General features: G+C 38.6%; 1 protein-coding gene across 1 annotated transcript; it reads left to right on the top strand.

Annotated features, from left to right (window-relative positions):
- Positions 1 to 5493: 5493 nt before the first annotated feature.
- On the top strand, positions 5494 to 24106 carry LOC135989481 (cingulin-like). The gene is made up of 15 exons (XM_065636346.1): positions 5494 to 5655; positions 6462 to 6584; positions 7959 to 8068; positions 9923 to 10004; positions 11718 to 11854; positions 11985 to 12095; positions 13738 to 13809; positions 15797 to 15932; positions 16427 to 16558; positions 20799 to 20937; positions 21228 to 21307; positions 21792 to 21944; positions 23143 to 23245; positions 23358 to 23401; positions 23930 to 24106. Exons 1-15 carry the CDS (start codon positions 5494 to 5496, stop codon positions 24104 to 24106), a joined length of 1761 nt encoding a protein of 586 aa, XP_065492418.1.
- The last annotated feature ends 1304 nt before the right edge of the window (positions 24107 to 25410 follow it).

Raw genomic sequence — 25410 nt, 5'->3', positions numbered from 1 at the left:
TTTAGCCTCTGTTACAAAATCAAGGTATAAAAAAAATTTGTGCCACTGTAACAGGTACAATAATATTTTGGATGAATTCAAATCCTTGCAATTATTATTCCAGCTCAAGCTAAATTAAATTTAACAATACAAAGAGTAGGTTCTGGAGTAATGTAAATCTCACTTCAAGCTTTGATGAATCCGTATTAGTATTTTGGGTTGGAAAGAGACATAATGAAGTCATGACTGCTTGGAAAAATTCTAGAGATTAGCTACATCCTGCTTAAAGGGAAATTATTTTGATCCACAGCTTTTGTTTCAGTTTAATAACCTCTGTAAACTGTTCTGAATGACTCTTACAAAATATAATTTCTGCAGAATTTAAGTTGGAACCATTTTGTGACTGAATATTTTACCAGGTCCTGTGGACTTCATATGCCACTTGTACATCTGCCTTTTCTGTGCACCAGGAGGAGTGTGAAAGATGCTGACCTACTTTAGAACAAGGCAAAACAGATTTAGCAAATAATTGAAAAATAAGTCCCTGTGTTTCAGAATTATTATTGCAGAACAACAGAGCAATATTTGAAGCTTAAAAACTATAAATTTTAATTTCACCGTATTTTTAATTTAGAAAAACACTTGAAAAATGAAGACTCTGCATTCAGTGGGGAAATTGTGCAATATCTTGAGGATACTGTTGCTGCTATTAAGGAATTGGTAAGAAAAAAAAATCTAATATTTAGTTTCAAGTGTTTGGGAAAAAGTTAGTTGGTAACCATGAAATCAGTCTTTTATGGTTGTAATAATAGAAGTGTCCTCTTGTGTGAATTACATTCTACCTCGAGAGAGATCGGCAGTTCGGAGTGAAGTTGGTGGCTGCTTGTGCGCACTTTGCTGCCTGCAGAAGTTGGTCTGTAATACAAGAGAACAAATCAACCTGAGCAGGGTAGGTCACCCAGCTGATCTGAGCCGTAGCTCACCTGCTGGTGTTTTAATGAGGGAGCAGTGGATGCCAACTATACCATGGGCTGGGGAAATTTGGGGAGTGCCCAGATTTCTGCCAAAATAAAAAGAAGAAGGGTCTTATACTCAGCAGAGTAAGTTGGCGCTTAGGGTTAAAGTTCTGTTCACAATACTGTTGTGTCTTCATAGTTGCATTTTTTCAAGTGATATAAGCTGTGAACCTACAGTGACTTTCTAGGAGCGTCACAAAAATCGCCTGAAGGCAAAAGTCAATTTGTGTAGAGCTTTTTACATCATAAGGGCCTTATACCACTGGTGGGAGGGAGAAAGATGATACTTCCCTGTCAGGGCTGCTGTGAGGATACACTCGCCAATGTCAGTGTGTTCAGCACATGGTACAGAGTCCAGCATGTGGATAGTTTGCCCTATGACTTGGTGCAAAGGGATTTTTTTTTTTTTGAGCAATTTGTCTTTTTTTTGAAACAATGGCATTGTGTGTGATAATAAGAGACCTTACAGTGATTATAAGCTGAGAATGGCTGTTCATAGGTAGCTAACTTTTGCTGCAAGACCTCTGAAGCCATTAAAGCCAGAATGGCTTCCAACAGAAGGTATTTTAAAGTTATTTCCACAATGTATTTGTCTAGGTAGGTGTAAATCTTGTAAAGCTTTCCTTTCTCCTTCAGAAGGCCTCTAAATCATCCATTTGAGACTAGTTGTGCATTAGTCTATCAGATAAGTGTTTTATGTAACGTGCTGAAATCATAAAGCTGTTTTCTTTTTCACTGCTTCAGCTAATTGAGGATGTAACTCATATGAAATTAAAACCTTCTACACATTTATTTTGCACCTCTAAATATTTCATCTTCCCTAGGAAATGAGAGTAATTTATACGCGGGCATATAGAATTTGCTCTGTAGACAGTAAAATTCAACAGTATCTTTTCTTCCCACAGTGTCTCAGCCAGTGATTGCAACTGCTAGCAAAACTGCAGGAGAAAGATAGGGTTGGTTTTATGCATCAGCTCTGATGCCAAAGTCAACATCCATTTAAGAGCTGATTTATTTCCCCAGACATTTGGGGTTTCATCAACCCACCTACAATGTTCAGTCATACAAATTGGGGGAGTCAGTTGTCTGAGGGCTACTCCCACAGTCAGTTCAGTCTGTGTTCTCTTGCTCCTCTACCACTCTAGAAGTGACCCTTCTCATACCATTAACCAGAAGACTTTCTAGTGTGTCTCAAGGCCAGCTAGAGTCCCCTTCTTCATTATAGCTCAGGGAAATGAGGCTCTTCTTTTGCTTAAATAATATATTTCACGCGCAATGGCAGAAGCTGACAGGGAAGACCTTCCCTGCCAGCACAACTTTTGGAGCAGAGATGTAGGTGACAGCTCCCTGAAGGCTGTTAATAGTCTGAAGACAACAGTTCCTGGAGATACATAGGCTGTGTCAGCTACCTATAAAACAAGAGACTTGTTATTTTGAAGAGTGAAAGAAAGAGGGAAAGAGAGCAAGTATGAGCAAGGAGAATGATATATCTAGGCATAGAAAATAGCCAGTGCCAAATAACTAAAAAAAATATGAAATAACGGTTTTGTAAGGAAGACGTACTTTTTCATCTGTTGTTGTATTACTTGGTTCTCATTTGCTGATTTTTTTAATTGTTAGGAAGAAATTCGAAGGTACACCATCGAATGCCTGGAAGAGGAGACTATAAAAAACAGCAATCTTCGCTTCAGAGTGCGGAATTTTCCAGGAGAGATTATGGCAGAGATGGCAGGTAGTCCTGACTTTTCTCAGAAGAGAATTGAATTTTCTATGCATTTAAACAATTTGTATTCTATAAAATAAATCTTACTGCTTTCAGTAATAACTTTCTAATGAAAGAAGGTGAGTGTTTGCTGATGTGTGATGTCATGAGGGGTTATTTTTTCACATAAGTGTGTAAATGAGAGATATCTTCACCAAAGACCATGCACAAGCACTACAGGAATGACCAGAGAACGGCAGTGTTTAGTCCTGACCCCAGCCCTGCCACAGGCTTTCTCTGATACTTGAGGTGGAGCACAGGAGTGCTCCATGCTGCGAGTTCCCTCTCTGTGCAGTAGGGGTAACAATGCTTATCCGATGTGCCTTTACTTTTGGGTGGGTTTCACCCGACCAAATGCTTATCAGCTGTCTCTTTTAGACAGTAAAGAGTCACTTCCAGGCATGATTCATCTCACCCTAGAACAGACGTTTAAAGCAAGTCAGAAGAATCATGAACTTGAAGTGTCTCTCTCTCTCCACTGGCTTGAAAGGGTGGCTAAGGCATCAGCTCAAATGTAGGTACCTAGAGGAAAATAAAATTTGAGCTCTATTTCTCTGGGTTTTTTTTTTCCTCAGTTATGGCTTTACTTTTAAGATGACCAACCCATATTCTGCTACTACCCTTCTATTTGCACTGAAGTCACAAAGGAAAGTGGTCAGGGAGTCGATCTAGATGAATGTTAGGATTTCTGCTTTTTGGGGAGAAGCAAGGGAGTCAGGGTTCTTTATCTGGCCAACCATGAGGATACATGATTGTTAGTGGTGGCACAGCAGGAAGGATGGCAGGGTGGCCAGGACTACTACTTTTAGAGTACTACAGAATCATAGAATCATTTCACTTGTAAGAGAACCTCAGGATCACCAAGTCCAACCATAACCTACAGGTTTAGACCAGCTTTAGGTTCATAACAAAAAAGCAACAAGAGCTCATTTTATTTTACTTTATTTGCAGTTGCATTCTGTGTTTGTTGACTCCTTTCTTATAGCTGTTTCTCCCCTCACCTTCTCTCTGCCTGTAGCACGTGGTTGCTATGCAGCTAGTCGGTTGTTTGTATGAGCTGCTCCCATTCTGCACTGCATAAGTGTTTTTTGCGTGGGTGGATGTAGACTAGTGTGGCTGTTATCTCAGAAAATGAAAAGATGCTGTAGTACAATGCCCCTGTGCAGAGGAGCTTTATCCACAGTGCCTCTTCATCCAGGCTCTTCACTTGCACACAGCAGTGGCTCTTCTGGGAGAAATGTTATTGAATTTCAAGCCAGGTGATCCTGCTTCTTGTCTCTGCCTTGCCAGAGCTGGTTATGCAGAAGATTTTTTTTGAGAGGGGGGAATGAAGTAATTTTTGCCGGTTCACTGTATGTCTAGGAAATTTTTTAGACACATAATATGAAAAAGAGCAATTGTTCTCTGAGAACACAGCAGGCTGCTTCTTGTCGATAAATGCAGGTGACTAGGGAAATGTGATAAGACTAAACTGCTGAAATAAAGTACGTGATTTTCAGGATGTTAGTGTCTTAGAATCACAGCTGTTCCTTACCAGGTGACAGTACCTATAGTAGTGAATTAACAATTATGGATCAATCCCTTAATGCATTATCTCGTATATACCTTTTTATAGCTCAGAGGCTTCCACATGTTTTGTGGTTTATGTTTTAGCTCTTGTTGCTGCTGCACGAGAATCTAGCGCTGCTAAGATAAATCAGCTGCAGTCTGCATTGAAAAGCATTACTGATGAAATTGGATTACTGGAGGAAAAGGAAATGCTTTGTGAAAGGCAGCATGCTGCACTGTGGTATGTATTACTTCGAACAACGAAAACCATACTGGCAAGACGATTAGGGAGAACTGAAATGTTATCAAAACATGGTGAGTCGTGCTCAGCCCCCATGCCCGCAGGTAGCCACAAATGTTCCTAGGCAACTCTGCTGCAGCAGCCAGCCTGATTTTTAAAATCTGGTTTTGTGAAGAGCAGAGCCTGCCTGCTGCTGCCTGCCCGCCATAGCTCTGATAAGCTCTCTTAGGGAAAACTGTCTGGAGCTTTGCTTCCCACTCTGGCAGGGAGAGTTTTCTCTTTCAACAATTAATGTTAAGGAACCACGACAGAAAAAAATCATAATTTTCAGTTAAAAAAAATAACAAAAGAACTGTGGAAAGAACTCCGAATTGGTAACTGTGCTAGAGATCCATCTTCCTCTGAGTTACCCCAAGATATTTGGGAGATACTTGTTTTCTCTCTGCTGGATTTTGTGTTACTGTCACCTTCTGCCATGCTGCTAGAGCTATTCAAAAATAAACCACAATGCATTTTCTTTGGGGAAGCCTGCTTTCTTTGTTCTTTCAGAGTTTGCAAGCAGCCCTCCCATTTTTAATGAAAGTTGGGGAAAAATAATCACATCAGAAAAAAAAAAACTTTGAAAGAGTTAAAATACAAATAACTGAAAGCCGTTTCATTGGAATGCAAGGCCTTAGATGGTCTTCATCACAGGTACCGCCACATGTCACGCTTGATATTATAATATATAGTGCTATAGCAGACTGAATTAATGTATAGATTGGCAAGTATTCATTTCAACAAACTTCTGAACAAAGTCATAATGAATAGTAAGAAATGAATAGTAGGAATAGTAGGAATGAATAGTAGGAAATATCATCTCTTTTTTTTTCTTTTTCAGTGAGGAGCTGGAATACTTGCGGAAACAGTATAAAGAAAGAGTAGACTCACTGAATGAAAAGATAACAATGAAAATTAACACAAATGTTCTCTTAATTGAAACTTGTGATAAAATAAGAGATACCGAAAAAGAAATAATCGAGGCAAAGGCAGCATTATCAGAATTGCAAGAACAAATACCGGAAAAAATAAGTAAACTTGAGAAAGAGATAGAAGAATGTGATAAAAAGGTAAATGTACTTCACAGTTTTACAGATAGTTATACAGCGCCAAAAATGAAATTACCTTAGAATTTACTCCAGATGTATTTTGCTTTCTCATCTGGAGCTCACATATGTCTCCACTGCAGCACAAACAGAAAAGTGACTCTCTTGACACTGGGTGCACACAGGCTGTTCTGTCTTCTGTATACACATCCTTATATGTGTGTGTGTGTGTATATGTATATACACATACATGCAGCCAAACAGGCACATATCAAAATCGCATGGTTTATGAAATTAATTTTCTAGCAGCACATCTCAGAATTTTATGTCTGTATTGGTGCTTCTTACTGACCGTGGGACAAATAATCATATACTGGGAATTCAACCCTTCCAGGCAAACTGCTTAAAATAAAAATACCTATATTTTCCAGCAAGCTCTGAGGTAAGGTTGTACTGGTATTTATGTTCTGCCCTACTTTCAGTTGTGTATATTTGATATCCTTCCTGAACAACAACATAAAAATGGATGAACGGATTAAAAGAAAACTTTCTAGTAGAAAATATGGTATAATCAGGTTCCTACACTGGAATAAAATCACATGAAATTTTGACAGATCAGGTCCTAATTTGCATGTTATAATAATTAGCTATTGTTTCCTTTTCTTATGGAATTTGGTAATTTGGTACATAATTGTGGCTTTGCAGAAAACTGTTTTCTTCCAGTGTAACTTTTGTGCTCATTTAATTTTGGAAGGCTTCAGATGTTTTGATACAAATTTTCAAACAATGCACAGTACATTGCTCAATTAATTGTTTTATTTTTAATGTAGAAGAGAGAAATGAAAATAATCCGTGATACTCAGCAAGCAGAAACTTCCAAGAAAAAGCGTGAATTTGAAAACCTGAATGTAAAATTTTTGGACCTACAGCATTTGATAAGTCGGAATTCAACAGTAAGTTATACACAAAATTGTTCTGGTTCTTTATTACAAAGATGAAAATTCAATTTCATAATTTGGCAAAGTGAGGGGAATTTATGGAGAAATGCAGTTTCTGGCTTTTAAGAAGAAAAATAAGCTTGCATGATGTCTAATTGACTGTTGTTATTAACTCTTAGTTAGTTAGAAAGTCACTTTCAAAAACAGAAGGTCCATATAGACTCTTTCTACCAGCTTAATGAACCAGTTGACTACTCTGTGCTAGTCAATCTAATTATCAGGACATTCTCGGAGGGAATATTAAAACAAGTCAGTGAAAGGATGATTGGGATCCCAGTCCAGCAGATGCCTCTGGTGGAGCTATTTGGAGAACTAGCTGAAAAAGAGAAATGATAGTCAACAGCTATTTAGCAGATGCAAACTATGACATAGGGGGAAGAAATGGGAAGAAATTTAGAAAAGATGACTCTGTGAAGATATTATGAGTTTGTACTGGAAAAGTGATGTAGAAACTAAAATAAGCAAGGATACTGTATTGTGCTGGGAATGCATTCAGCAGTGTAACTAACTCCACACTGGTGGATGTGACAATTTTAAGGCGGTTCAGGATGTGGAAAGTCAAAACTAATAGGGCTAGAAGACAATCAGGCTTTTTCTGTCTGCCACCTACTCAATACTGGTTTCCAGTTCAACCTTGCCTACTCTAGAACTTCTTTTCCCTTTTTTGCAGGGATAACTTATTAGAGAAAAGTAAGGAAAAACCAGCATCCTCATCTTTCTTTTTCTGATTTCTTGCAAAGTTAACTCAAACTATGTGCATTCAGTTTAACATCTGCTGAGTTGCTTCAGTACTACTGCAAGCAACCCTATTGCAAAAGTAATACTTTTGTAATGAGTTGAGTCAAATTAATTTGACTGGGGGGCACCGAATGCATCTGTCACATAGATGTAAAACATCATTTTCTGCCCAGTCTGGCCAACTTCTCTTAGAAGCACAGCTGCCTTCCTGTAAAAATCATGTATCGTGTTAGTAAAAATTCCAGAATTCTACCTGAGCTAACTCTGCAGTGAGGTTCCCTTAAATGACAAGTTTCATAGGTTAATTTTTTAAAGTTTCTTTTCATTACCAGCTGGCACTGACTTTTTTTTATTTTACTCTTTTAGTGATTAAATACAGTAAGTACAGCCTTAACTGCTGTTTCTTCAGTATTCTCTCTTTGCAGACTCTAGTAATTTTGACTGTGAAATCTCAGAGTGGCTAGAAAATAATAGAGTCTAATGCAGATGTTATGAAACATTAAAAAAAAAAAAGAACAGTGGCAGTAAAGGGATTAATTATCTACTGTTTTGGAAATTTCATATGTTTTAACGTTGTTATATTTTTTATAGGCTGTAGCTAATGAGGAAATTCGCATTGCAAAACTGAAAGAAAAAAGCAATAAACTGGAAAAAAACCTGGAATTTGAAAAGAAAAACATGCTGGTGCTCTCAGAAAAGAAGTAAGAATTATTAGACCATTTGATTTGATCTTTTGCTAAACTAATCAGTGTTATCTGAGGAATTCTTTCTCCAATATTTAAGAAGAATAATTCAAGAAAAATATTTTTCCCCCAATATTTAAGAAGAACCAGCCAAATTCTATAAAGTATGTGAATTCTGTAATAGTAATCTTTCTATTGACTTCAGTGGGCATACAGTAAAGATTTGGAGGACAACTGGAGTTAATCTAAATTAGCTGTCAGGGAACAAATGTTCATGAACAGTGCCCTTTGGACTAGAGTTATACTGCTATTCTAACAATATGCACGGTAGGAAAGTCAGTCACTGTATGTGCTATCATCATCCTATGAGCTGGAATACTTAATTTGCTGTGGCAAATTTGCTTCGGTATGTTAGCTGAGATGCAAAACATTGCAAATGATGTGAATAAGCAAAATAATCCAAATATCATTCCATGGGCTTGTCTATGTTACACCCATGGAGCTCAATGTGGAGATCTTCAATTTAGCATTACCCAGGCTACTCCATAGCTGCTTCTCTTCTGACTCAGCCAGAGGCCTTCTGAAGGGTTATATGACTGAAGTGATAGGAAAAAAAAATGAGACTATTCCTGGTGATTCCAACCTCTTGTCTGAACCCATTTCCCTCTACAAGCTGAGCTAAGAATCCCTACAAAGAACAAAATATGAGTTCTTGGAAACTTGGGTAAAATTATTGCTCCAAACTCTACTATTTTTCTTGATGGCAGAACTAATCCATTAATGTCTTCAAGAAATTGATGTTGCCATTAATTAACAATGTAATTACTGTAAAAAATGAGCTGCAGCCTGCATCCGGCCATGGCCCTTGATCCCGTAGGCAGTTATAAATTGCTTATGTTACTCTCCTTAGTATTAACTTCAGTAGGAATATTCACGCTGACCATACTTATGTTTCAAGAGTCTAAGTAGTTACGACCTGGTGATGGCCACAGGCCTGTGGGCTATAGGGAATTTCATAGCCTGAGGGTAACAGAAACATTGTCTTTCTGTTCTTTTTGTGCTGCATTTTTATAGCTGCTCAGTGTTGTGGATGTCTTTATTTATTCTAGAGTGTTTGTACTTCATAACTCACTCTACTATCTGATGTAACAGCTGAGTTAGGCAGTTGAGTCAAAGAAAAGAACTGGTCAATGTATTTTTTCCTTCAAAGTGTTTGGCACATACTCTCAAAGCCTGGTAGTATGGTTTTCTGCTCTTGTATTTGTTTGCTACGAAACTACTAGGATCCTATGGCTTTATCTTCCTCTCTTTTTTATACTTTCTGCTCCTCTGTATCAGATTTCTTTTTTCAAACACTTCCTTAGGGAGGCTTATGCTCCTTGCATGACTCTTGGTTTGTATAGAAGGTAGAAAAAGAGAGTATCCCTTGTTCTGACTATATCCTGTAAAACATACAAACACATAATGTCCATCAGAAGCAAGAAGAATAATCTATGCTCAAATTTTCTCATTTTAACCTGTAGACCTGTTGCTGGTAGGACTTACCTACCTGAAAGCCTATCTGCTTTCTCCTTGTGTACTATCAGTTTGTCTATAGAAAAAATTGCCTCTCCCCACGAGCCTTCCTTGTCTTGTATTTTAAGCTCTTGCAGTAGAAAGCCTGCTAGATCTCTGTGTCATTACCTTCTTTGCAGGTTTTATTCTCACCGGGTATATTAGAGGGAAGTAATGAATAAGGATATCTGAATGGAATAGAGCTCAAGCGTATGCAGGCATTCGCAGTTAGGGGCCTGAGAATAAGAATGTATAATTTTTAATTTTTTTTTTGTTAATAACACTCCTAAATATGTCTACATTGGCTTTATTTAATAGAATTCAGCTTGAGTCTGAGTTATTTCGTTTACAATCAAAATATGCCCAAGAAAAGGAGGATTTCGATAAGGAACTTCAAAAGGTAAGAGAGATATTTTTATTCTAGCTTAGAGCTTTTACTAGGCCTTGTCTTGTTGAGACAGTCAATGGAAACAGGCCTGCACAAAGTGTAACCTGTGAAGTAGGTGCTTTGATTTGCCTGTGCCTCTGTGCTTGATGAGTGTGATCAGGGAAAAGGGGCACAAATATTTGCAGGACATGTGGCTTTTGCCTTCCACTCTACTTGGACTTGGTAGTGCTGGAGGTAAGGGCAAGATCTGCTCTTCAACTGAGACCATGGGCTGGTGTTGAAAGATTTAAGGTGGGGTGAGTTTGAGGGTATGGTCTTGTGAGCTGGGGTGCAAGGGAATAGAGGGTTATGAGATTAGGATGTTGTTTTGGGAGGGAGTGTATGTGCAATAAGAGAATGGGGCAGACAGATGTACATAAGGAGGATTGTGGGGAGATTTGTTAACAAGAATGAGGCTGGGCTCCTGGTCTGGGAAGCTGAGTGTGCAGTTTTCATAGTCATTCTTGCTGACTTGCTCCATGCTTTTTTGCATTATTATTAATTTTTATTGCATTTGGAGAAAAGCTAACTAGTGGTGGCACTCCATCTGCTGAACCTGCGAAGGAATGCCAACTCCCCAAGATCATTGCTGTTATGTAGACACACATCTGGCAGGGAGTGGTTTCCTAGTTACGTTCATAACTTCCTCTCCAGAGGTGTTCACGTCAAACAATCACAGAATCACAGAATGTCAGGGGTCAGAAGGGACCTCAAAAGCTCATCCAGTCCAATCCCCCCACTGGAGCAGGAACACTCAGATGAGGTTACACAGGAAGGTGTCCAGGCGGGTTTGAATGTCTCCAGAGAAGGAGACTCCACAACCTCCCTGGGCAGCCTATTCCAGGCTCTGTCACCCTCACTGAGAAGAAGTTTCTTCTCAAATTTAAATGGAACCTCCTGTGTTCCAGTTTATACACATTACCCCTTGTCTTATCATTGGTTGTCACCCAGAAGAGCCTGGCTCCATCCTCATGACACTCACCCTTTATAAACATTAATGAGGTCGCCCCTCAGTCTCCTCCAAGCTAAAGGGACCCGGCTTCTCCAGCCTTTCCTCATATGGGAGATGCTCCACTCCCTTAATCATCCTTGTGGCTCTGCGCTGGACGAGGTGGTGGTCCATTAAAAACTCTGCCACACTGACATTAGACAGCACTAGGTGGGAGCCACATTCTCCCCACCTGCTCTTCTACTGCATTCTTGCCATCAAAAGCCAGGACCCCAATCATCATTTTCCTGATTCCTTTTTCTTTTCCATCTTCCTGCCCTTGCCTCTTTCAGCCAGGACCCATGATTCCTACTTCCTTCCACCATGAAACTGCATGCTCATCATCCCTCTGTTCCTTCATCATCAAGCCTTCCTGATTCCCACTTTTATCACTCTTTGTCGTCCACACAGTGGAAGTTGATACCTCCAGCTGGAGCAAGGTACCGTGTGTTGGGAGCAGCACACAGCTTGCAGGCTGTTTTAGAGTGCCAGGTTTGAATGAGGCCATGGAAATGAAGATCCAGAACCATGATCCTGACCTGATATCCATATATATTAACTACATACATGCTGTGAATCTTGATTCATTTTAAGGTTCTCCAAGATTTTTTTGGTGAAAGGCACTGTAGCAGTATAGAATGTTATTATAAGGGAAAACAGAAATATTAACATAACATCTGTGTTTTTTTTATTTCTAGACTAAGGAGGATCTACACAATGCTAAATGCTTGAATAAAAAACTTAGGTTAGAAAATGAAGCTGCGCACCAAAAGTATGAACAATTACTGGAAGAAGAACGAGACTGGGCTATAAAAAAAGATGAGGTGGTGGCAAAGTAGGTTTTAGCTGTCAGCTTTTGAATACAGATTTTTTTAAGTTTGTGATTTTATGACCAAGGCTTTTCTTGCTACATAGTGACAGCATGTTTTTTAGAAATATCTAACATTTCTTTTTTCTTTTGGTAGACTGGGGGAATTATTTGCTTCATTGAACGGAAAGCTTCAACTTCTAGAAGATCAGATGATGAAAGAGAAAAACCTAGAGAAGAAAATCGAAAATCTTGAAGCCAGACTACTGTATGTAATCTTTCAATATTGATAATAATAAATGGTATCAGTGCCATTTACTCAGGAGTTCAACTGGTTTAAGAGATTCTGAGATGAAACATTCAATAGGGAAGTTAAATGGGTTTATAAACTGTGCTAGTAGGCTAGTATGGAACTTCATACAACAAAGAGGTTACCCTCATTTAATCTGCAGTTTCTTATCACCAAGAAATGAACACACAAATAATGAAGGATATTGAAGCAGTGCAGAACATCAAATTTTACAAACAGATGCGACTGTGAACTCCAGACTGCGGTACCAGGTCTTGGACCAAGCCGCTACCCTTTTATGGTGGTATGTGAGAAAATCTGCTTTCACTCAGATAAATCTAAGTAAGCAAAGATTTGCTGTGTGCACAGAAGTGCTCTGAAAAAAGGTCCTGCATTGGACCCAGTTCACCTGTTTGCTAGAAAATCAGGAGATCAAGGCCTTATATTGTACATTAATAATCAAATGCTGTCGTGTAAGAATGATAATCCCAACAAAAGAGAGTGCTCTTCTTTTTGTCTCTGCTGGAGTGTCATCCTTTGCAAGAGAAAGTTAAAAGATTCAACCAATTAGTCATGTGTCCCCCAAATGTAGTAGAGCCAAATATTTACACACACTCTATGTTTCGAGTGACACCAGTTGTGCTGGTTCTGTGCAACATTTTCACAGTGTGGCACTGAAGGGGCTACGCTCCTTGGGTCTTCCTGCTACCAAAATCGTCCTAAGGAATGTTTTGTTAATATGGAGTTGCCATACTTATGGATATAATTATAACAATGTAAGAAAATAATTGCTCACCTCCCTTTTAATACAGAAGAATAAAACATACAATACATTTATTTGGAAAATAAGTACATTTCTGTCTTGATAGAAGCAGTGTCTGCATCTTTCCTGACAAAGGAGATATAGTTGCCATGTAAATGTGGGTAATGTGCAAAAAATAAGACAACAAGGTAGCCACACACTGATAAAAAGGAGGTAGCCATGCACTGCTAAACAGGAGACGTTGTAATGAAGTGCAGTGAAGCCTACTGTATAAAACTAAGTTAACAAGATAATGGGGTGAAATAAACATCACGTAGTATTGTGATGCTAATTGGATATCTACACTGATGATAGTAAAGGAAAGGGTTGTAAGAGCATCCTGCCAGAGTCAATCAGCTCTTAATGTCAGACTTTTAAACCAGGCTACATGGAACTGTTCAAAATGCATCACAGCTCTGACCTCTTAGAAAAACCGATTGAGAAGTCTCCATTTCTCTGTTCCTATCCCTGTCCTCTCCTAGGCTGTTATTGTATGTTTGTGCATAATTATCTTGTTCTGTGAACTTTCACTGGCTTCACAACATCCCTCTACATCAGACCCAAAATAATTTAATTTTGATGTACATCACACAGACCTCTCAGTCACTTTACAGGGCCACCAAACCAGAAACCAAAATTAAGATCTCTTGTTAATTTTTATTTTCTCTAAAAGTAGTCTGCAATGGATTCAGAATCTCAGCATTCACTTTACAAGACTGATTATTTTTTTAACAGCCAATTTCAAATGAAGTCTGTCAGGTTTCATTCACTCTCCAAATCTTCCTCATATTTCTGAAAGTTTATCTTTTTTCTCCCCAGAAATATGAGGAAGACCTGTGCAGAAAAGCTTGCATCTCTAACAGAAGATTTGAAGACAGAAAATAAGATGAGGTAGGAGAAATGAGAAAGTGTGCATTGTATCTTGAAAACAAAGCAGCAATTTAATTAATTACTGCATCTTGTTACTGCTATCATGTCAGAGATATAAACCCAAAGCCTTATTATGTAAATATTCAGTGATATAATGGCAAATAAAAGGGCATCTCCTCAAATATATTCATGGTTTCATTTGAATATAATTGTTATGCTGCCAAGTGGTGAGACCCACTGATCTGACTGTACAAGTAGCTTTTAAGACTTTATGACACTGAATGTTCTACTTTATTTTATAAGCTATTTAGGGTTTTCCTAGGATATGGACACTTATGTAAACTCTGAAACAGGGTTGGGGGTAATTTATTTAATTGATTTCAGTTAATGTTCATTGACAGGTGATCCTGCACCTTTGAGCTCAATGAGAACTTTGCCATTGAATTCAATAGGAAAAAAGTGTCTCAGTTCCCTGCAGTATCGAGCACCCACAGTCCCAGTGAGGATGTGTGGGAGCTTTGTGTGCTGAGCACCTTTCAAAATCAGGTCCTCGGGCTGGTGGGGTCTGGGGTTCCAGCTGTCTTATAGGTAAATCTGTTGACAGACTTAGTACAAATGAAATATCCTTGCATTTTCAGGTATTTTATCTTTTTTCTTTGAACTTAGATATTTTTCATTAGTTAAGCAGTGTCTTCTACTGGATCGGTCTTTTTATGAAACTGTTAGGGGGAATTGTAAGGAGCATGTTACACAAAGCTCACAAAAAGACTCAGGGTTATTTTATCTATATTCAACACATCTGCCGTGACGTAGTTTGTATCACTCTTCATATACGCACACATATCTACCCAGAGTGGTGTGAGGTACCTATAGAAAAAGCCTTGAGTTGGATAAATCAAAACTGTTGTAGCTGGAGTTAAAGTGAGAGTGATATAAAGCTTTCCTGTTAATTTGGGGTTTTTCAGCAACTCCCAGATTTTAACTGAAGCTCTTGGGGTTCTGTTCATACTGTTTGTCAGAACTCAGCTTTATGTGTTTGGTTCTGAGGTGCTATCATTCTACACCAAAATGGAGATACCTTCTTGTCAGGGCATTAACACCTATGTACTTGACAGGTTTTTTTGTTTTACTTTTGTTTTACTTCCATGAATGTCTCCTTCTCTGTGAGAACTCTAATGGGATCTTTACCTCCTTCTTATTAATGGCAAGAAAGAAAGTGGATTCAGGAATGTACTTAGACCCCTACAGTTGATAGGAAACTCTTCAAAATAAACCCATTGTCTGCTCAGCTACTACAGACTAACTCTGCAGCTCTGACTTCTTGTTTGATTATTCTGCCATATAAGGTGCAAAGAGAACTGGAGATTTCTTGGTCATCTAGTCCAGGCTGGTTCTCCCCTGAATATTACATCATAATTTTCTCTTAAAAAAATAACCATGCTCAATCCAAAAAAGCCATTGCTGCTTCCTCTACTTACACTCAGGAAGAGGTCATTCTAAAACCTTATTCTTTTGATGACTGAGAATAGTATTTTCTGACTTCCAGTCTGCATTTTCACATAGACAGCTAGCGCTTTTTTCATTTTGTATCGGGTTGTCTTTTATCCTTTTCAGAGTTTACAAACCCTAGGGTTTTATGACTGTGAAATATTGTCCCTTCCAATTTGCTAAACTAAATTAAAGAGATTATTTGGTCCAGATTTATACAAATTTTGAGGACATAACAGAGGCACATAAGTGAGATTAGCCACCTTAATGCTCCTCCTCCATGTTCAGTACAAAGAGAGAGGCACTTTAAAAGGTTTTCATGTCTTTTCATGCATCTCTCCTAGATTTTGACAGTATCCCAGACTTTTATCTGAACCACTTTGTAGTCCTGAAGTGGCAGGATATATGTTTGAGTCTTCCAATCACTTAAATTAGGCTTGCAGTGCCTCTGATAGTGTTGTTTCCCTTCCCTGTTTTTCTCCCAATTTCCATTTCTTTCTGCTTGTGTATCTGCCACCAGAATAACTCTTCGATGGAAGCTACTGTACTTAGCAGTGCAAAGAAAACTCTTTTTCTCAGAGGAGGAGAATATAAACAGAAAAATTAACGAAAGAACAGAGGCTGTCAAAAAAAGGCATGCTGAACTACTTCTGGAGGTATGTTAAACAGCAGGTATTATAACGCATTACATCCAGTGTTACAATATGCTCATGCTGTACATAATCATAGTAAGCTGATACCTAAAGAAGTAACCAGCCTTCAAGGGCCAATTCTTTTTTAAGCTATTAAACATGATATCACATTTAAAGCTCTTCAGTATATGAAGGTCTAAATATCTCCATTCTTGGAGATATTCAAAAGCCATTTGGACATGGTCCCGGCCAGCTCCCTCTGAAGTGGCCCTGCTTGAGCAGAGAGGTTGGACAAGATGACCTCCAGAGATCCCTTCCAACCTCAACCATTCTATTATTCCATGATCTGGCCTGAATTCCTTTTAATAACTATTTTAGAGCAATTAGTTTTCTTGGCAGATGTTGTGTTTTAAATGCAGCTTGCTCTCATTTTGCTCTAGTTGCTTATTTCTTAGTGGTACACATAGGCATTATGTGTTTCAGAAATCACTGACCTTCATTTTGCTTTCCATTATGAGATTGAAGACGTTGAGAAAGTGATTTTTCAGACTGAAAACCAAATCAAAGCCCTGACTGAAGAAGCAAGTAAGAGGGAAAATGATTACAGGAATTATAATGAGGATTTTTCTAACAAAATAAAATGTCTGGAGGTAGGTTTTATTGTTCTTTTTATTAACCTTGGGAAGATTTCTGATGGATTCATTGGTAGTGTTTGTTGCTCCTCATTGTAGCTATGCTCCTTGGAGCTATGCTCAAATGTGACCCATCTGTCAGTAATTGTTTCAAAAAATTCTCTAGATTTCAGGTTGGTGGTTTTGGTTTTTTAATGGTCAAAAGCATTTAAGTCCCTCGGATCGAGACACTGGAATCAGTACAAACCCATATATGTATATGTAAATATATGTATTCATGTACATGTGGTCATCTACGTCAAAAGAATGCAGTGAAGGTGTTTCTCACAAGAGACGCCTCCCATTTTAAAAGAAAAATATGTGCAGGACCAGATTCAGTCCTGAGATGCATCCCATTTAGCTTTGCAGTGAGTCTTCCAACGTGTAACCCGTTAATGTAGAATTTGTTTCATCATTTTGGGGTAAATAGGCCAACATTCATGGAAATACGACAACTTGATTTCAGACACTGGTCAAATTCTCCTCTGAATTTTTGTGGTTGTAAATCTACTGGAGTGACTGATGGTGTGCAAGACATGACCCAAGGCTACTTAGTGTCAGTGTTCGTTAAATCACTGATGAGCTTGCTTTCCCAAAGTAAATAGGACACCAAAATGCTGAATACGAACTAGGCAGAGCTTTCAAAGATTTCAAGCGCGTCTCCGATCTTTGGTATATAACATATGCTCTGTCCCCAGGGAAACTGTCTGACCTTTGGTCAACAGTGATTTGAGAGGATAAATTGGATACCAGGAGTGGAGGAAATATCCTCTTTGTATGTCTGACCTTAGAAAGGTAGATTTACAGAAGGCCTTGAGAATCTTTCTCATTTTGCTGGTGAAAAGTTTATGCTCCCATATCACGCAAGACAGTTACGGTCATGGAACTGCTCAAGCTTCCCTAAAAATCAGGGCTGAGACTGTCACTGCTAAATAAATTGTGCTGGATTCATTCTTTCCAGCAGCTGAGCTATGCAGAATATACAAAAGAGATGCTAAAAGTACCTTGGCTTTCTTTTCATCTTTAATATGATCAATTCTAAGAGTTTTTCCCCCATCTAATATAGTGCTGATTAAACTGTTACCAGACGGTTGCATTTTCCTTTGTGGTCTGGATAGAGCCAGGTTGAAAGTAATTTTTTTCATCCAGTGACACACTCTAACATTTTCTCCCTTTTTAACTGTTTTCCTGCTTTGCTTTCATTTCCTACCATTTTGATGAAACAATTAAAGTTCGTTTTTATTCTCCCGCTTTTTTCTTTAGAAGCTTTCAGCATTTTCTTGCACTTGCTCGCCACTATTTTTATTTGCAAAATGATTCTGTCTGAATGTTGTCTCATGGAGATGGTCTGTGTAAGAGGAATATATTCTTTTGTAAGGGTCATGTCAGATCAGGTTAATTCTGCTCTGTCTAGAGCATCATGGTGATGCATGTTATCTAAGTAGTCTGCAGAAATAAGTCTCAGATCACCCTTGTTTCTCTCCTTTCTTCACATATCTGTTTCTGCCATTATTATATTAAAAAAAAATACAGCTCATGAGCATATCCAAACATCCATACTTTGAGGTTTGCTGATATTTCTAGTCTTTGATCACAGGGGTGGGTATGACTTACCTGACTTCAGAGTCGGAGGGAACAAAAACATGTAGTGCAGCATTTGACATTAATGTCTTGTAAAGAAGCGAATTCAGAGTCCTGATGTTCCTTTACATCCTGAGTGCAGCTTCATTTCTTCATATGGCTTTATTTCCTGCATATTATCTTGTCTCTTTCTTAATATTGTTATTCAAGTCTCCTGGTCTACATAGGTTGCTCCTGTTCTTCCTTTCTGTGTTTTTACTTATTGCAGCAAAAGACGATAGATGTATTTTTCTAATGAAAAGGCATTTAACTCATGACTTGTGTTCCTTTGGCCCTAACCAAGTTGAGATTCCACTTTGCTGAGAGGTTCACATATTTTGAATTAGGCTTTTTTTTTTCTTTAAACCCAGAGGTCAGATTTTTTTTGAAGCTAAGTAATGAGACAGAGAAAGATTAAAATGTACAGATTTGTAATGGTATTTAGGTAATGATCTGCTTAGTCTTTAAGAACGAATAGTTCTTCTTCCCTATGTTGATGTAACAGAGTGCAAAGATCCCGAGGCTGCTAAGTCTGTGCAGCCCTGTTATAGGGGGATGTACAGCTCAGAGCCAGGAGCATTGTAGTTACATTTGTATTAAACGAATATTAGTATGACTGAAAAAATACACTTATGGCTGGGCACAGAGCAACAACATGAGACGGGTCAAGCCACAGAATGACATGCTGATAGGAAAAGACGTGGAATAACATGACAGCACTTCATATTTGTGGTAAGACAAAGGAATATTTAAGTTTGTTTTGCTTCACTGATGGGTTAGCAGGATCAAATGCCTGGTATAGTAATGCCAGCATCAGAAAAGTAACATCTTGGGCAAGGAGAGGGAACGAACCAGTTAGGAAGTGTTTCTAGATATATCAGATGTCTTCACAGCCTCTGAGTCTAATGAAATTCACCTTCAGGTAGTTAAGTGACTGAAGCCATTTCAGAGCTATTCATGATGATATTTAAGTGCGCATCAAGAATAGGGGACTGAAACTCAAACCAGCTTCATTTGCCAAAATAGCCTTGCTGGGTAAGACACAATGTTGGTCCTACCAGGATCCTGTCTTCTGCAGTGATCAATAGTCCTGCTTGGAGAAGTAATCTAAGAACAGCCAAATATAGAATTACCATTTTCTGTGTAATCTTTGTGACAAATGAAGTGTCAGGAACTTCTTTGGATGGCAGTGGTGTCTGCATTTAATAGCTTTTGATGGAATTACATGCTATGCTGGATCTTTAGTCCAATATTCTGCTGTCATTGATTGATTCTTTCAGCTCACATATATATTTATCCTCCATAACAACCTATAACACATAATTTATTTAACGACAAGAATTTTATTTTGTTTCAAACCTGCTCTCTCAAAAATTTATTGGCATTTTGCAGTTCTTGTGTTATGAGATACAGTGAATAACTGTTGTCTTCTCATCTTCTCCATTAAAGGTGTGTGATTTTTACACACCTTTATTGTGTCTCTTCAGTTGTCTCTTTGCCAAGGTGAAGAATCCCAGGTACAAAAACAGCTGGAAAATCGTCCTAGATAATAGTTACCTGTGCTTTACAGAAAAAACAGAATAATGGTCCCTGTTGGTTTGCAGGAGATCTGATCTCAGACTGGAATTAATCTGTGATTTCCTTCATGACTCAGGTGACAGGATAGTGCGAGTGCTTATCATGTCTGCAGATAACAAACATGATTAGAGTTGGAGCATGCTCTGCAGGGCAGAACTAGAATTCAGAATTATTTTAGCGAATTGGTGAAGTAATTTTGGGGAAAAAAGATTGTAATAGTAAAAAAAAAATATGTATTTTTGTGTTTAGGTTGAAACAGTTGCCTGTGTAAATCCATCATAAGAGACGTGTTTAGGCAGTGATAAATAGGAATAAAGCTGACAAGTTGAACATAGGTCAACACAGATTTATAGTATTGAAAGAGGCAACTGTCAAACCAGTCTGTGTAAAGAGGCAGATAGCCTGGAATGGTTTATGATATAAGTTTTCTACTCTACCTGTTTTTGGCAGGTCACAGCTAGAGAGCAGTGGCTGGTATTGATCACCTCATTTAAGGAAGGTGTAGGTTATTTTGAGGTCCAAGAGCAGCTAAGTAAAGATGATCAGAAAAAAGAGATGTGCAGCTTTTCCAATTAAAATTGGTAACTCTAACAGAAGACATGGTAGTACCCAACAATAAATAAAAGTGGATAGCAAGGTGATAAGGTTTTCTTGTCCACTTGCCAAGAAAAATAACAGGGAACAGAATAGGTTTAACTTAACAAAAGGTTAGGCCCTAAGAAAGCATTGACAACACAAATAGTAAAACCCTGGAATCAGTTGTCTGAGACATGGTATCTCTACCACTAGAGTTTTTAAGGACAAATCAAACATCTGTCGTGGGTACTTAGGTCTAATTGATTCTGCTGTACAGCAGAGAGATGGACTAAGATGACCTTTGGGATCACTTCCAGTATTCTCTTATCTTTTTTTTTTTTTTTTTTGGTTATGTTTTTTTTTTTTCCCCCTCTGGTTATGCCGAATTACTTACACATTAAATGCTACCTAGATAGATTATTGATTAATATTTATTTCATTAAAGAATGACATCAGAACTGCAACTGAAAATCTGCTTAAAAAAGAACAAGAATTAAACACAAGCAGGCTAAGCTTGGGAGAAGCCCAGAGAGAAACAGAACAGAAGAACACGGAATGTGAAGAACTGGATAAATCAATTGTAGGTGAGTATTAAGTCTCCTCTACATAATGGGGCTTTCTCTTGCTGTTTCCAAAACCAGCGAGCTGTAGCCCTTTGCCTATGGCTCAGGTGATCCCTGAAACAAGTAGAAGCTGAGCTCTTTGCAACAACTGGAATCTGTAGACATGGCCATAACATAAATACAAAGTATTTTTTTAAATGCCAGATTAGATAAACAGATAACTTACTGACAGTACCTAGTTCTATTTATAACAGCTTAAGTTTAATGTTGAGTCATTAACACTGTATAAAAGTCCTTTCTCTGCTTTGTAGAAAAGCAAGATGAAGAGGCAGGACTCAAAAGAGCCATTCAGCAGTCAATCGAAACCACTGAGAAGCTCAAGGAGGACACGGTAATAACTTAAAACTTAGCTGTACTACTTCTGCAAAGTTTCCAGCACCAGCTTTATTTCCTCCCAGTAAAGAAAAGGCATCCAGGGAGACTGGGGCTGAGAACATACCACATCAACACTGAAATAGTCTCTGTTCAGAAATGGGAGACCTGTTTCTCCAACCTTATTAGAACAGGAATAGCACAATGAAGCAGTTGTGTACACCTGAGCCCCCAGTGACAGAAAAGTTGTGCCCCTGTCGTGGGGTGACCTGAAGCAGGTGGGGCACTTCACGTCACAGCTGGTTCCTTTCTTGTGGACCACGAGCAATCACTTCCCTCTAGATCTCTTCCTCCTCATTGGTAAGAGAGCACAGATACCTGTCTCAGAGGGTACCATAACATTTTAAATGAAAGTTGCCACATAACAAAAACTCTTTTTGCTTTATTTGATTACACAAATCCTATCTAAAGATAGTTGGTAGCAAAGAGTTCATTATTAACAGCTAGAGCTGAAGAGCAAACTGCGGGTGAAGCGTGATGCTGCGATTGACCAACTGACAAATCACACAGAGAGTATGAAGCTGCTGGAACGAGACATCTACGAGATCAACAGGAAACTTGACCTTGTGAACACTGAGAACTGCAGGTTCAAATTAGTGAGTATATTGAAGCTTAACACTGTGCCTTTTCAATAGGAAGCTGTCTGTTAATTTTTCATTTCGCAGAGAACTAGCCATGGAAGATGATAAAACACAACCAGCACAGGGCAAACCTGGCCTTTTAAATGGACGTGTGGGACTGGGTTTACTTTGAAAAGAAACAAGGAGGAAAATCCAAGGCCAGGGCATCTCCCATGAGGCATAATCAATGTTGAGTATCTGCAGCATTCGGTCAGGGATTGTAGGAAAAGGCCTTCCTGCCACGGGAAGAGGGCTGACGTGAATGCGAGAAGTAAAATAGGCCTGTGCAGTTTGGAATATACGGGTTTGAAAATATTCTGTATAACTTTCAGGCCTGTTAGCACAGTAGAAACTCCTTCACTGTAAAACACATGAAGGATCCTAAAAATGGTTTTATTGCCAACTGTTACCTGGCTGCCATCCGGACCCAAACCCACATTTGTGCAGCCTTTTGGACTAAATTTCTGAGATGATCTGAACCCTGCGCCCTGTTTGCTGCCTGCAGGCCCAGAGCTCTGCTGCTGCAGGGGCAGCTGCCTGCCTGTGTGTGCTGGGTACCCGCTACCCTGCAGCTCTGAATACATCCTTATGGAAACAAAGGCTGTTCCCTCAGGAAAAAAACTCTTGCTTACACCACAAACATCCCTCTCATTATGCTCAGTCCATTAACAGAAACTGAGAAACTCTGATTTTTTTTTTTTTTTTTTTAAGTGCTGAATTGCACAAGGAAATGCTGTTTATTGTGCCTGACCTGGGCCACTGAACACATTTCAGCCAAACCTGGGACAGTACGAGCTGGGCACTGGTAGAGCTGGTCCAAGGTGATTGAGTCCATCCTATTTTGGGGTTGCGAGTGAGGAAGAGTTTCCCTGTTTGCTCACGACCTTTACTGCTCCAGCTGTTCCCAGCATCGTCATCCTTTTTATTTGCTAACATAGACATAGCTGGCTTGTGTTGATTTTTGGCAACTGTTAAAATTCGTTCAACAAGATGAAATGGATGATGTTGTTGAAAGAAAGTGTGTCCATAGGAATACATTAACCTTTGTATTTCCGTAAGCTAAAACTCAGTTTATTCTTCCCGATCTCTATAAAAACAGTGAAACCACTTGGAAATTATTCAGAAAAGTTAAAAACTGTGGCAAGTGTTCCGTTGTAATTATTTTTTTCCACAGCGCAATGCACAGATGAAAGAAGATATTTTTGCAATTAATTCTGAAGCAGAATACCACAAGTCAGCAACAGTCAAAATCCTGAATGATCTAGCAGTGCTTCATGGTAATATGATAACAACTGTTTAAAAACAAGTGGCACTTTTAAGAATATCTTTTCGTCCTTGTTTTTTTTGGCACAGCAATCTACCACATTTTAACTGTTAACTCTGTTGTAGGTCTTCTTCTGAAGGGATCGTTAGAGGAGAGCTTTATTGAAAAGGTGAATTTCAATTTTCTATTGTACTGGTTTGCATAAATATATTTAAATTATCATGTAAAAAATAAAATTCCATGTTGCAAATAAAACACTAATTTTTTTTGAAGTCATAGAGGGGCAAAGTATTAAGCCTATGTTTTCCAGCATTGCATAAAAGTCCTGGCTATAAAAATAATTTTTCATTATATTGTTCCTTTTGCTGGTCTTATATTCAACCCTTAAACCTGTGCGGTCTCCCTGTACCTCGTAACATTGTTGATGTTCTACATTCAGCTCATGAGCCTTGTAATATTTTTCCAGTTAGGGATGGCCTTCACTTTGAACAGGAATTAAAACAAACTATCATTTAAGATAGTTTTTCACCAGTTATTCCATTAGAAAGGCAAACTTGGCGCTTTTTATGTAAGGATTGGGTAGTTAGTGAAAAACTTTGTGCAGAGCTACAGGTCTGGTGACCATTCATGCTGTGGGAAAACAAGATAAACCAGTTTCTTTTTAAGAAAAAATAAATTCTACTCTGTGTCATTACAGGAATTTCTGGAGAATGAGCAGGAAATACAGAAGGCAGTGGCAGCTCTAAGAACCAAATTTCAACGACAAGAGGAAAAGATTGGTGATATTAACAGCAGGCTAGAAAAGAAGCTGGAAGGACTGGCTTCTCTGTTTGACGAAAAATCTAGAATGGATGATCACTGTAAGATATATTAAACTTTTTCTTTTCCACCTTTTTTTTTAACCTCAGAATATGTTAATTCTTGGCAGTTTGTGATAAAACAAAGTAGCACTGCCATGTTCTATCTGATGCCTCTGCCGCAGATTGAGACCTAGTGGTACATTTATTAGAAGAACTACGCATGCTTGATAATACAGCCTGGATATTATTACCTTTAATTTCCACTTTCGAAAGGCTTATGGTAATAACAGTGATGGGGCTGTAAAATAGTCTGCACATCACTGATCTTTCCAGAACTATATGTTTGCTTTTCCACAAAGGATAAATAAAACTAACAGACCTCAATTCCCACAACTTGCAGTTTCACTGTAGGACTATACAGTTAATTAATGTTTATGTTATCTAGAATTGTACATGTGGGCAATTTGTGCTGTTGTTTCTGTCTGAATGAACAATACTCTGTATTACACAGGGGCCCTGGGCACAAATCACTTGTTTCAGGGCCTCCTTTTAACTCAGACCTGTAGATATCTGCTTTACTTGTTGATGCACAGAGGTCTCATTTGTAAGGAGTTGCAAGTTTGGTCACTGTATGACCATTGTCTTGTTACAGAATGCGGCTTTTATACATATTAAAGCTGAAAGGCTGTGGCGTACAGGCTGCTTTGAAATCATTAGGTCTGGGTAATGTGAATTACACATTTATAGAGGAAGGAAATGTCCCTGGAAGGAAGTCAGGCAGAGATGGGAAGGGTGGTGAAAACACAGCAGAAAAGAATCCTGCTTCATCTGAAAGCCAGCACCAGCATTATTTTCTGTGTCAGTCGTGCAGGGCAGGTTTCTTCTTCACAAGGAGCATGCAGAAAAACATTGCTTAATCATGCCAAATCGCAGGTATTAAATTTATCCGTGCCTACCCAACTCTTTGCCTGGTGTTACCTTTTTTTTTTTTTTATGCTAGTGAAAAGTGATTAAAAGAGTTTATTAATTTGTATTTTATATTCCAGGTTTTGCGGAAGGCTGAAGCACTGGAGGGCAGCAGGAAGGTCCGTGTTCTGTTCTCCTGTGCAAGACCCATGGGGCGCACTGCCTTCCTGTGAGCTCTGCTTGTAATGTAATCCTTTGTTCTGCAGCCTTTAAAATTATTGAGACCTGTCAAAAGATGAACTCTTTACTACAGCTAATGTTACCTGGGAGTTGTTGTTAGTTTTCTTTTTAAAAACAAGATATAGCCCAACATTTAAACCCAATACATATAGTCCGTACACAGAAACACACATAAACGTGTACACTCCTTAGTACCGCACCTTTGCAAATGGTTTTTCCTGCATGGTGCTGC

The sequence above is a fragment of the Caloenas nicobarica genome, chromosome 5, assembly GCF_036013445.1.
Source record: "Caloenas nicobarica isolate bCalNic1 chromosome 5, bCalNic1.hap1, whole genome shotgun sequence".
Classification (NCBI taxonomy): Eukaryota; Metazoa; Chordata; class Aves; order Columbiformes; family Columbidae; genus Caloenas; species Caloenas nicobarica.
Note: the sequence above shows the minus strand (reverse complement) of the source record. Positions and strands in the feature narration are given on the sequence as shown.